This window comes from Leopardus geoffroyi, chromosome B2, assembly GCF_018350155.1.
Source record: "Leopardus geoffroyi isolate Oge1 chromosome B2, O.geoffroyi_Oge1_pat1.0, whole genome shotgun sequence".
Classification (NCBI taxonomy): Eukaryota; Metazoa; Chordata; class Mammalia; order Carnivora; family Felidae; genus Leopardus; species Leopardus geoffroyi.
Window position 1 is genome coordinate 99,509,781 of NC_059332.1, and position 12,213 is coordinate 99,521,993.

Consider the following 12,213-nt stretch of genomic DNA (forward strand, 5'->3'; position numbering starts at 1 on the left):
TAAATAGCATGGAATTGAGCAAAATGCTACTGATTTAAGCCAAATGAGAAAATGAGCAAGAGGCCCTTTTGCTATCTTTATAGAACAAAATTCTTTAGGGACTAGAGGCAGTGTTCTAAGAATAGGAAGAACATTTTCTCCCTGAATATCCCCACCGTTCCCTAACTTCACTACACTTTCATCCTACATCTGCAGGCAGCTTTCTTTTTTTCTCCCCCAAAGAAAAGGCAGAAACATATCTGGTGGAAATATCTCAACATCTCTGGATATTAGATGAGATACAGAATAAGAAACACTACTGGAAAATACTTTCCATACTCTCGCCAGAGATCAATAGACGCAACCAAGGAAAAGCTAGTAATCTATTAAACTCTCTTGCTGCCCTCCTGTGCCATTCCTGCAGAACAGAGGGGAGCTGAATATCAGGAAACAAACAAAGGAAAGGGGTCTAACCACCAAGGGTCTGAATGGCTCATTCACCCACCCACCAAACATTCATCAAGTCCCCACTATGGGCTAGGCATCAGGAATACAAAAATAAATGGCGTATTAGATGGATTTCTCTATTAAATACTCCCATAGCACATCATACTTCTTTGTAGCACTCTTTACAGGATCACATTTCTGTTTTTCAGTTACGTTAAATCTTTTTTTTGTTGTTGTTTATTTATTTTGAGAGCAAGAGACAGCCTCAGAGAGAGAGAGCGTGCATGAGGGGGGCAGAGAGAGACAGAGACAGAGACAGAATCCCAAGCAGGGTCCATGCCATCAGCCAAGAGCCCAATGTGGGGCTCGAACTCATGAACCGCAAGATCATGACCCAAGCTGAGATCAAGAGTCGGACACTTAACCAACTAAGCTACCCAGGCGCCCCGCTACATGTTAAATCTGAAGAGACTTGTTTATGGGAATGTTAAATGGTACAGCTACTATGAAAAACTGTATGTCAGGTTCTCAAAAAAATTAAAAATAGATTCCCATAGGATGCAGCAATTTCATTTCTGGGTATATATCCAAAACAACAGAAAGCAGGGTCTTGAAAAGATATTTGCAAACCCATACTCATAGAAGCGTTACTCACAATAGGCAAAAGGTAGAAACAACCCAATGGTCCACTGACACATGCAAGGGAATATTATTCAGACTTAAAAAGCACGGAAAACCTGAAACATGCAACAACATGGATGAACCTTGAGGACATTATGTTGAGTGCAATAGGCCAGTCACAAAAGCCATATACTGTATGATTTCACTTATATGAGGTACCTAGAAGCATCAAATCCATTGAAACAGAAAATAAAGTGGTGGTTGCCAAGGGCTGCAGGAGGGAGGGAATTAGTGTTTAGTGGGAATAGACTTTCAGTTTTGCAAGATGAAAATGTTCTAGAGATTGGATGTACAACAATGTGAATATGCTGATGGTTCCTGCTTTACAGTGGTTTCACTCAGGACTTTTCGAGTTTACCATGGTGCAAAAGCGATACGCGTTCAGTAGAAACCATACTTCGTGTTTTAATTTTGATCTTTTCCCTGGCTAGCAATATGTAGTATGACCCTTTCTCCAGCACGCAGTCAGCCATGCGATCACAAGGGTCAACAACCCATACACTTACAACCATTCTGTATCTATACAACGATTCTGTTTTTCACTTGCTGCATTCAATAAATTACGTGAGATATTCAGCACTTTATTATAAAATAGGTTTTGTGGTAGGTGATTTCGCATTAACTGTAGGTTAATGTAAGTGTTCTGAGCACACTTAAGGTAGGCTAGGCTAAGCTATGATGTTTAGTAGGTGTGTTAAATGCGAGTTCAACTTATGACAGTTTCAGGTTACAAAGGGTTTATCAGGACATGACCCCATCTCAAGTCGAGGAAGATCTGTACTTACTATCCACTTGAAAACGGTTCAGATGGTAAATTTTATGTTATGTGTACTTTACCACATTTTAAAATTTTTTCTGTTTTCATAAAGAGTTTTTCCCCTGTAGTTTCATTATTTAAGCACCATACTTGCATATGGAAGATGCTTAATAAGTCTTTATTGAATGGACAGATGACAAGGGAGGAATGGATGGACGGATGAATGGACTGGACAGACAGATGGGAGTATGAACAGAGGTGCAAGATCAACCAATAATTAGTACGCCATGTGAACATAGAGAAGTGGACCCTGTGACTATGAAGAAGGGAAGAATTGTGGTTATGGTTGATTTTGATATAATATTTGCCATATAGAACTACTTTGTGTTATCTACCAAAGGCACAAAAAAAAATTACCAGAAATTTAATTCTTTCTAGTTGAATAATTCTATTTTTTTCTCTTATTTCTCTTCACTACAGTATAATCTGTTGTCTGGCCTAGATGAAGTTAAAAGAGAAAGATCCATTTCCTGTCACCTTTACTCCTCCTGGCACCTCTTTTAATCCAAAAGGGTAATGTGAAATAAAGCTTACGCTCAACACCACAGAAGACGAGAGCAGATGATAAGTTGCTTGCCCATAAGTTATTAATCAGCTATCCTCCAGGGCTTAGTGTTATAAAGCGGTGTCGTGTAATAAACAGCAGGCAAAAAGGATAATCTCCATTTTCTGACTCTGGAGTGCAGGCATGTGCTATAAAACTAAATTGACATCTGTTAGCAGGCTCGTCACATGGATGGTTTTTTCCTGCAGAATCTGGAATAAATTAAAGCTTAAAATAAAACTTGGAACAGAGAGGCCGCTTTACATAATTCCTTCTAATGGTGTGCTGATTTTAAAGAGAAGTTCTTATAAGAAATGTTTCATTATCATTTTAATTGCAAAACTGTTGAATGCCACTCCATGCTGGGAAATTAGTGTTTTTATAAGGTCCTTATGTTTTTAACTAAAAAACGGCAAGTGAAACCTTCCTTTCCTTATATTTTCACTGGCTGGAAAAGAAATCAAGTTTTACCTCCACATAAAACTATGCCCACTTTCCCCCCAAGCACCTGGAGCCTGTTTTCATGGGGGGTTGGTTATGCACGGGCACTTCAGAGAACTGGCATGGCTGAGCTCCCCAGGCAGAAATGGCTGGCCGGGATGTGACCTCACAGGGTTTGCTCAAGAATACACATCCTCAGGGGCGCCTGGGTGACTTGGTCGGTTAAGCGGCCGACTTCGGCTCAGGTCATGATCTCACGGTCTGTAAGTTCGAGCCCTGCGTCGGGCTCTGTGCTGACCGCTCAGAGCCTGGAGCCTGTTTCGGATTCTGTGTCTCCCTCTCTCTGTGACCCTCCCCTGTTCATGCTCGGTCTCTCTCTGTCTTAAAAATAAATAAACGTTAAAAAAAAAATTTAAACAATATACACCCTCAGAGGATTCACTAATATGATAACAAGTTCTGGGGCCTCTTACTGTCAAAAAGCATTAAGCACTTTTTAACACATATAAAATAAATGGCAGAGTGTCATGACCCGGCGAAACCGAGCTGTGCAACGCGAAACATAACATTCTTCTATCGAACCACAATCTCCTTTACGGAAGGGAGTCACACAGAGGGAAACCTTTGTGGACACCTGAAGCTAAGAACCCCTCCGCTTCCTCAGGATCCATTTGGTTCTCCTTCCCAAAACTCTGTCAACATGGCAGAATTCTCAAGTACGCCCACCCTGGGACACAGCAGTGGAGAAAAACAAATGCCATTCACTGGAGCCTAATGTCCTCTGTGTGTGAAATCATCCCCTTTATGTAAGAATACTGGACCCCTTTGAAAATCTCAAAGAAGCAACAATCAGTCAAAATGCTCTGTTTTATGTAAAATCACAATTCTAGGCTCATGAAAATACTCCATTCATTTCTCTCACCAGCATGAGTTTATTTGCCTGCACAACCTTCTTAAATGGCAGGGGTCATATCACACACCTTATAATAGGGAAAACTGAGGCACAAAGAAGAAAGGAACTTGAAGAGACAGAGAAGGAGGCCACAGAAGCTGACAGGCACTCAACCTCCTGCTGCTTTTTTTTTTTTTAATATCATTTATTGTCAAATTGGCTTCCATACAATACCCAGTGCTCATCCCAGCAAGTGCCCTCCTCAGTGCCCATGACCCACTTTCCCCTCTCTCCCACCCCCTATCAACCCTCAGTTTGTTCTCTGTATTTAAGAGTCTCTTATGGTTTGCCTGTCCCTCCCTCTCTGTTTGTAACTATTTTTTTCCCCTTCCCTTCCCCCATGGTCTTCTGTTAAGTTTCTCAAGATCTACATATGAGTGAAAATACATGATACCTGTCGTTCTCTGACTTATTTCACTTAGCATAATACCTTCCAGTTCCATCCACGTTGCTGCAAATGGCAAGATTTCATTCTTTCTCATTGCCAAGTAGTATTCCATTGTATATAAAAACCATATCTTCTTTATCCATCCATCAGTTGATGGACATTTAGGCTCTTTCCATAATTTGGCTGTTGTTGAAAGCGCTGCTATAAACATTGGGGTACAAGTGCCCCTATGTATCAGCACTCCTGTATCCCTTGGGTAAATTCCTAGCAGTGCTACTGCTGGGTCATAGGGTAGATCTATTTTTAATTTTTTGAGGAACCTCCACAGTGTTTTCCAGAGCGGCTGCACCAGTTTGCATTCCCACCAACAGTGCAAGAGAGTTCCCATTTCTTCACCTCCTCGCCAGCATCTATAGTTTCCTGATTTGTTTATTTTAGCCACTCTGACTGGTGTGAGGTGGTATCTCAGTGTGGCTTTGATTTGTATTTGATTTGTATTTCCCTGATGATAAATGACATTGAGCATCGTTTCATGTGTCTGTTGGCCATCTGGATGTCTTCTTTGGAAAAGTATTTATGTCTTCTGCCCATTTCTTCACTGGGTTTTTTGTTTTTCAGGTGTGGAGTTGGGCGAGTTCTTTATAGATTTTGGATACTAGTCCTTTTATATGCAGCAGGGGAAGGGGGATCTGCAAAATGGAAGGCTCAGCCACTGAAGTCCTCTCTACACATTGACACTCCTCACAGGGTGATCTTCATATTACCTGGGTCAGAGTTAGGTGGGGGTTGGTTAAAAATGCAGGTTCTCCAACACTGCTTGGCAATAAAAGGAATAAAAATACTGACATCCACAACATGGATGAATCTCAAAAGGCCAGACAAGACAAGGAAACTCTGCAAAGACCCCGGCAGTCAAGTAACCCACTGAACTCCATGTGACCCTGCGTCTCTCCTACTCAGGAGTAGCTTCCTTAGGAGAAGCTTCCTTAGAAGTGGAGCTGGAGCTAGAATTCTAGACCAGCCCTATCCAACAGAACTATGATGCAAGTCATGTCGGTAAACCACAGTTTTAAGAACCAAACCAGGTGTAGCATTAACTTTAATAAACCACCTGATTTAACCCCCCCTCCCCCCCCCCGCCAAAAATGCAGGTTCTCTGGCTCCATGCCATACCAACTGAGAATCTCTAAGGTTGGCTCTGGGTTCGACAGTTTAATCAAGGTCCCTGGGTGATCAGATTCTTTGCTTGTGCTGTTATTTTTGGTTTGTTTTCCAGTGTTCCCAATTCTAATACTGAGATCTGAGAACCACTCAGTTGTACAGGTGGGAGTGGGTCTCTGGATTCCAGAGCACGGTTCACACGCAACCTTGCCAGTCATGGCTTCTGCCCAAGGAAAACACATCAAAGAAAAAACAAACCAGGGATAAATCCACATGTACCTAGCTCATTCTTCAAAACAGGCTTTATCATCTATATGCTAGCTAAATACGGAATGGTTTGAAAATCACTAAGAGCCCGGAAATTTGCCTCACAGCAAATCTCACCATTATAGATGAGTGAAAAGGGTAAAAAGCCGACACTCATTTCCTGCATATTGAGTGCAGAAGTTCTCAACCCACGTGCTCACGATGGCTCATCCTTTGGGACCACTACAGGTTGATGGAGACAGAAAGATGTGTCTGCATTTCAAATTGCAATTCAGGAATGTAACTGACTCATTACTCCTAAATTGCTACTGGCTTATTTCACAGACACATAGCCTTGTCATGATTAAATAGCAATTCTGCAAGACGAAGTAGCCTTCGAATACACAGAAAGATACACACCTCTCTTTGAAAAAGGAGTATCAACAAGTCTAAACAGAAGATTGCACCAGGTCCTAAAAGAATCACCTGGACTTCTACCTTTACCATAGTATATCTTGTTTCCATGGCGTTTCCCACCCAAATGTTCTTCTGAAACATCGGTGGCTAAGGCCTCTGGATGCTCTAACTGCTGCTTATTAATTCTGCAGTAGGCTGTGTGAAAAGATAAAGCATTCAAACTTTGATACTCTACATCTTATTTAGGAAGGTACTAGGTAGTAAGTCAGATCAAGTATCATATATTTCCTGAGCACTTCACTAGATGGTTGGAATGGGATCCCACATGAGTCCCATTCTTAAGCCATATACTGCTTAGTGAGGAACACACATCTGAGATGCAGGGGTCCAGCTGGCGGCTTAACCATTAGTCATCTAGAACTCGGGCATGTCTGGGCCTTGAACTGGTGTGGGAGACCACTAGGAGACTTTTTTTTTTTAATGTTTGTTTTGAGAGAGAGAGAGAGAGAGAGAGAGAGAGAGGGTGAGAGTGGGGGAGGGGCAGAGAGCAAGAGAGAGGGAATCCCAAGCACAGAGCCTGACGAAGGGCTCCATCCCAGGAGCTCCAAGATCGTGACCTGCGCCAAAATCAAGAGTTGGACGCTCACCAGACTGAGCCACCCAGGCACCCAATGAGACATTTTTACAGAAGAGCTTCCCTCCTGAGAAAAACAAATTTGTTCCAAGAAAACAGCAAGTCCAATACAGAAATGTGGTGCATAGGCTGGCACGGGAACGGGAAAATGATCTGGAGCACAGCACAGCATCTGTGCCTCATGCCACCCTTGGCAGAGACTCGGGCTGAGAGTGGAGGGCATCAGAACACAAAGTGGCCCAGGGCTGGGCTTCCAGGGGGGAAATCAACCGCTAGTAAATATCCTCTGCCAACAGGCCTTGCTAGTCACTGTATGGTCCCCAACCAGCAGCCTCAGCAGGGCCAGGTAGCTTGCTAGGAATGCAGAATCTTGGGTCCCACCCCAGAATTCAGAATTAACATCTGCATTTTAGTTAGATCCCCAGATGATTCACATACACATTAAATATGAGCGAGAATGGCATGGAATAGGATTTGGGTCAGTACAAGTAAGTACTCCAAACTCTTTTGTTTGTTAGGTATTTTTAGTATGCTTCAGAAAACATAACTAAGCCAGTTTACTCGTGAGTTCCACGGATATTATTTCTCCAGATAATTCTAAGAAAGGTGACGCGCCTTCTTCCTTCTTCCCTAAAGGGAAGATGCACCCCTCCCCCACGCCAAACACAAACCAAAAGGAGAAAATTATGAGAGAGAGAGAGAGAGAAAAAACACAAAGGACTTGGGGCGCCTGGGTGGCGCAGTCGGTTGGGCGTCCGACTTCAGCCAGGTCACGATCTCGCGGTCCGTGGGTTCGAGCCCCGCGTCGGGCTCTGGGCTGATGGCTCAGAGCCTGGAGCCTGTTTCCGATTCTGTGTCTCCCTCTCTCTCTGCCCCTCCCCCGTTCATGCTCTGTCTCTCTGTCCCAAAAATAAATAAACGTTGAAAAAAAAATTGAAAAAAAAAAAAAAAAACCAAGACAAAGGACATAAACTAAAACTGTATTGAAAAAGACAGGAATGTGGAATGACATTTCACATAAATATTTATCAAAAAAGAAAACAAAACAAAAAACTGGCACGGCAGAACTAATAGACAAAATAGAATTTCAGGTAAAGAAAATTTCTGGGAATGAAAAGTGACATAATATACACGTGGAGCCGAATCTTCTTCCTGAATCTATCGTTTTCCATTGCCAGCAGCAAAGCAGGAGTATTATTCCCAAGACGCATTCCACTCTAGGCCAGTAACAACATCTTGTTTATATTTGCCGATTCGATAAGCAAAAGAAAAGGGAATCTTTCTGTAGTTCAATTTCAAAGTCCGGGTTCGCCCCAGCACAGCTGGGATCACACAACAGAGCTGACTTCTCATGATCCCTGGGGAGCCGGAGGGGTAGGGGGTGGAGGGCCGGGAAGCAGGCCCCGCCCCCTCCAGTGAGGGTACCTGCGGCCACTCAGCCCAAGACAGCGGCCCCACCCACCAGGGGAGGACCCGCGCCCGCACTCGCACTGAGCAGGCATCGGTCAGCTCTACCCAGTCCCTCTGACCCGCAGCCCAAGGCCCCCTGCTCCACTTCTGCTCTGTATTAATTCTCAGCAGCTTATTTAATTTATCTACAGTACAGTGTTTTCTTTCTACACAATCGCCAGCAAAGCTGTTCAGCGCCCCAGGGCAGCAGACAAAAACAGTTCTCTACCACCACGTCTGAAGAACCAATTGCCCTTCAGTGTCACACAGAGCTTTCATTAAAAACTCTTGAGTGGAATTAGGTGCAGTTAGCAACTTCCAGGGAAATCTGATATATTTTCCCTGAAAACAAAGAAAGAAAGAAAACAGAGATGTTTTCTATAGAGTTTTGTAAAAACTTACTGAAATTGTTTTAAAAAATCCTTTGAATTTAAATCATCATTTTTCAATCGTACTGTCTTCTCTGATGTACTTCTCAAAAACAATCCATCCAGGTAGTGTCATTGTCCCTATTACACTCGCGATCAAAATGAGCACCAGAGTGGTTAAATGATTTGCCCATTGCCAAAAATCACCACCACGAGAACCAGCGCTTCAAATGTAAATTACTGAGCTTCCAGAGTCAAAGTCTAAGGCAGTCCTGTTATTCATATTATCATCAGCATGGCTAAGACTGAAAGTAGTAACTTCTCTTTCATCAGCCTGGATCATTTAGGATGCTCTGTGTCATAGAGACTTTAGGAAAAAAGCACACGTTACAATTAATATGAGCAGAAATTTCAGGTTCGATATTTCTAGTCCCATCCTGGAAAAATTCTTATGCATAGTTACAGCAACAAGTACATCAGCAAGGAGAAAACAGTTCATCGTTAATAATACTGGATCCAGGTGCTATTATGGCTTATGGTTCACGTGGTTTTGCTGCTGCTGCTGCTCTCACCTGATGCTTCAAAAGGGCTTTGATTTATAGTTTGAAATTAAAATTACCAAAGGGTTTTTAAAGCAGTGCAAAAGCCACATGCATCTTTCTGTCACCATGTCAGGGGATTGCCTTTCCTTTTTGCCTGAGGGGCTGGAGTCTAGGTATGGATAAAGAGAAGAAGAAAAATCACAGCTCAACATGGAAAACATCGCCAAACTATGTAAAATAGTTTAGCATCGTGAAGTGAAAACAAAACAACCAAAAACCCTCTGGTTTCTAAAATCACTTGCAGAAAAAAATGAGTGAAGAAGGCAAGACTCGTGCACATATTTTAGTGTGTGTGTGTGTGTGTGTGTGTGTGTGTGTGTGTTTTCTATTTGCTTTCCTGCCAGAGCCACATCCTATTGACCAGTGTCTGTACACATGCAGAAAAATGAAAACAGACTTTGCTTGCTGCAGGCCAGAAATGCAGTTTCCTTTTATCTGGCACCGCATAGCTTTTAGAGGCATGTTTCTAATGGAAGCAATCAGTCACCAGTGGGTTTCATTTTTCTTGCTTTGTTTTAAAGCATTCAAATACACACACACACACACACACACACACACACACACACACACACACACCTATGAAAGTGTATCAGTATCTTTTCAATTCCTCAATAAGGAATTTTTAAAGCAGCAAATATATACCTGGCAATTCTGAGCCAGATCACTTTTATGGGTTTTTTTTTTCCCAATTTTTTTATTGTGGTAAAATCCACAAAACATAACATAAAACTTACCATCTTAACCATTTTTAGTTTTAAAATGTTTTAAATAGGGGTGGCTGGGTGGCTCAGCCAGTTGAGAATCCGACTTCAGCTCAGGTCATGATCTCGCAGTGCATGAGTTTGAGCCCTGTGTCTGGCTCTGTGCTGACAGCTCAGAGCCTGGAGCCTGCTTCCGATTCTGTGTCTCCCTCTCTCCCCACCCCTCCCCAGCTCAGACTCTGTCTCTCTCGCTGTCTCAAAAATAAAAAAAAATTAAAAAATTTTTAATGTTTTTAAATAAGTACTTATCAGAATATTTTTAATTTAATAATGCTTTAATGTTAATTTTTAAAAAAAATAAGTAGCCTTAGGAATATAAAAAATCCTTTGGAACATTTATCCTTTTTAGGTACCCCTATATATATTTCCGCTGTCTTAGGAGCAGTGTAAAAGACTGTATGCTTCATCAGCAGCATAAAGGTTTGCCCACTGCAGCTCCTAGGCAGTTAAACAAACACAATTCGGGTGCATACCTGGTGATCTGAAAACACACTTTTCATAGGAAACGTGGCTTAGATACATTATATCCACATGTCATTTTTCAAAGCCCTATTTTATCCTCACATTTACCAAATCGTTTGCTACTATATTAGCAAAAAAAGCAGTCTCTATTCAGTCTTTAAAGAGTGAGGGTAGACAGGGCCAAGGTGTACAGAACATCATTGTAGAGCAACAAGAGTCCCAAACGAACACAAAGAATCTGTAGTTAGCTCTTTGAATATCCGAGAGCTGACACATTAGAGATTCAAGCCTGTAATTTTCAGCTGCCAAAAAACAGGTCTTTGAAGGTAACAGGTAGCAAAAAGAAAATAAAGTGCTGAAAAATGCTCTCACATCAGTTTCTGTTTAGAGATTTTTACCGCCCCCCCCCCCAATCCTATATATGTTTCATTTAGGCTCCTGATTATTAAATGCTAGTGACCGTCAATGGCAGAGCAAAATACAAATCAACAGTTAATCACATGTCAAAAGAGCAGCAAATTCTTTGAAATCGTTCTTGAAGAAGCTCCAGCTGTCCAATTAAAGGGAAGTTGTGTGTGTGTGTGTGTGTGTGTGTGTGTGTGTGTGTGTGTGTGTGTGTTTTAAGAAGGAGGAGGAGGAAGCGGAGCAAGAGGGAGCGGAGAAGAAAAAGAACAACGCAGAGGAAAAGCCCTTTTGTTAAAGATCAAGGAGCCAACTCAAGTTTAAAATTAAGTTCCATGTACATTGGTTTTCAGAGGCACCCATTTTGGCATGTTCCAAATCACATGCCATCTCTGGCTGAGAACATGAAGGCAAAGTAGGCCGAGCCCAGGCAGGTTAGCAAACAAACGCAAGCCAAGCACACTCAGGAGAATTATCTAGTATTTGCCTACAGAATGCAATTGGCTCAGGTCTACACTAAAAAATTGCTTTCCAGGAACACAGTTCAAAGATTGAGTTTCCTCTTGCTATCCATTCACAATAAAATACTTGTAGGGATTTGACATACTTTTGACACAATTATATCAGTTGCAACACACATAATGTCCATTCAATTTTACAAAGTTCATTTTAATCAAAGATATACATTTTTTTCTGGTCTTTAAGAGCCTAGAAACCCAAAATAGTTGTTAAAACAGTGAGAAACATGATACATGAGCAATCTCTTATCAAACAAAAACCTGGCTCTGATTACTTTTTGTATTTGAGGCCGACATAAGTAGTTTGCTCTGTCTGAACACTTTAAATCAATTGCCAAATGAAAATGGGACTCTTGAGCCTACGCCAGAAGTAGGTTTCTTAGCTCCTTGCCCAGTCTTGGCCAAAACCCTAGCACTACTCAACAGCGACTACAATCTACAAATCAACTTAAGATCTCTGTCCTTGCCAAAACTTCATGTCTACAGAGCTGATGCTATAAATAATGGTGGGTGAACATCAGTAAAACTGAAACTAGATCCTCAACTATCCAATTCTTGGTTTGCATTTTTTAAAGTTTACGAGTTTGTTCACTTTACTTAATTATAAAATCAAATGAAAAAAAATCTCACCTTGTGATGCCCAAATTCATTCAAAATGGTTCCCAGTTTCCTGGTGTTGCTGTGCAGTTTGGGGGCAGCAACAGCTGGATGGGGGTCCCGCCAGTCAATGGACAAGCGGTGATACCAAAGGCGCGGACTCTCCAGAACATGAGCTGATTTAACACTAGGATCAAAACGATGTACTTCACATCCATTGTTGGCCATGCTAACCTCAAATTGGGTATCATCATTCCCCAGCCTATAAAGAAAGAGCGTGGAAATCAATAACAACACAAATATAATGAAACAAAAGTGCTAGATTGATAAAATGACAATTCTAAGGA

General features: G+C 41.8%; 1 protein-coding gene across 7 annotated transcripts in view; it reads right to left on the minus strand.

Annotated features, from left to right (window-relative positions):
• METTL24 (methyltransferase like 24) overlaps window positions 1–12,213 on the minus strand; it is a 170,687-nt gene that overhangs the window by 109,609 nt on the left and 48,865 nt on the right. For all 7 annotated transcript variants that reach the window (XM_045499271.1, XM_045499269.1, XM_045499270.1 and 4 more), the window contains exon 4: window positions 11,900–12,128. In XM_045499271.1, coding sequence (XP_045355227.1) covers window positions 11,900–12,128 — 229 coding nt within the window. The remainder of the gene's footprint in view (window positions 1–11,899; window positions 12,129–12,213) is intronic.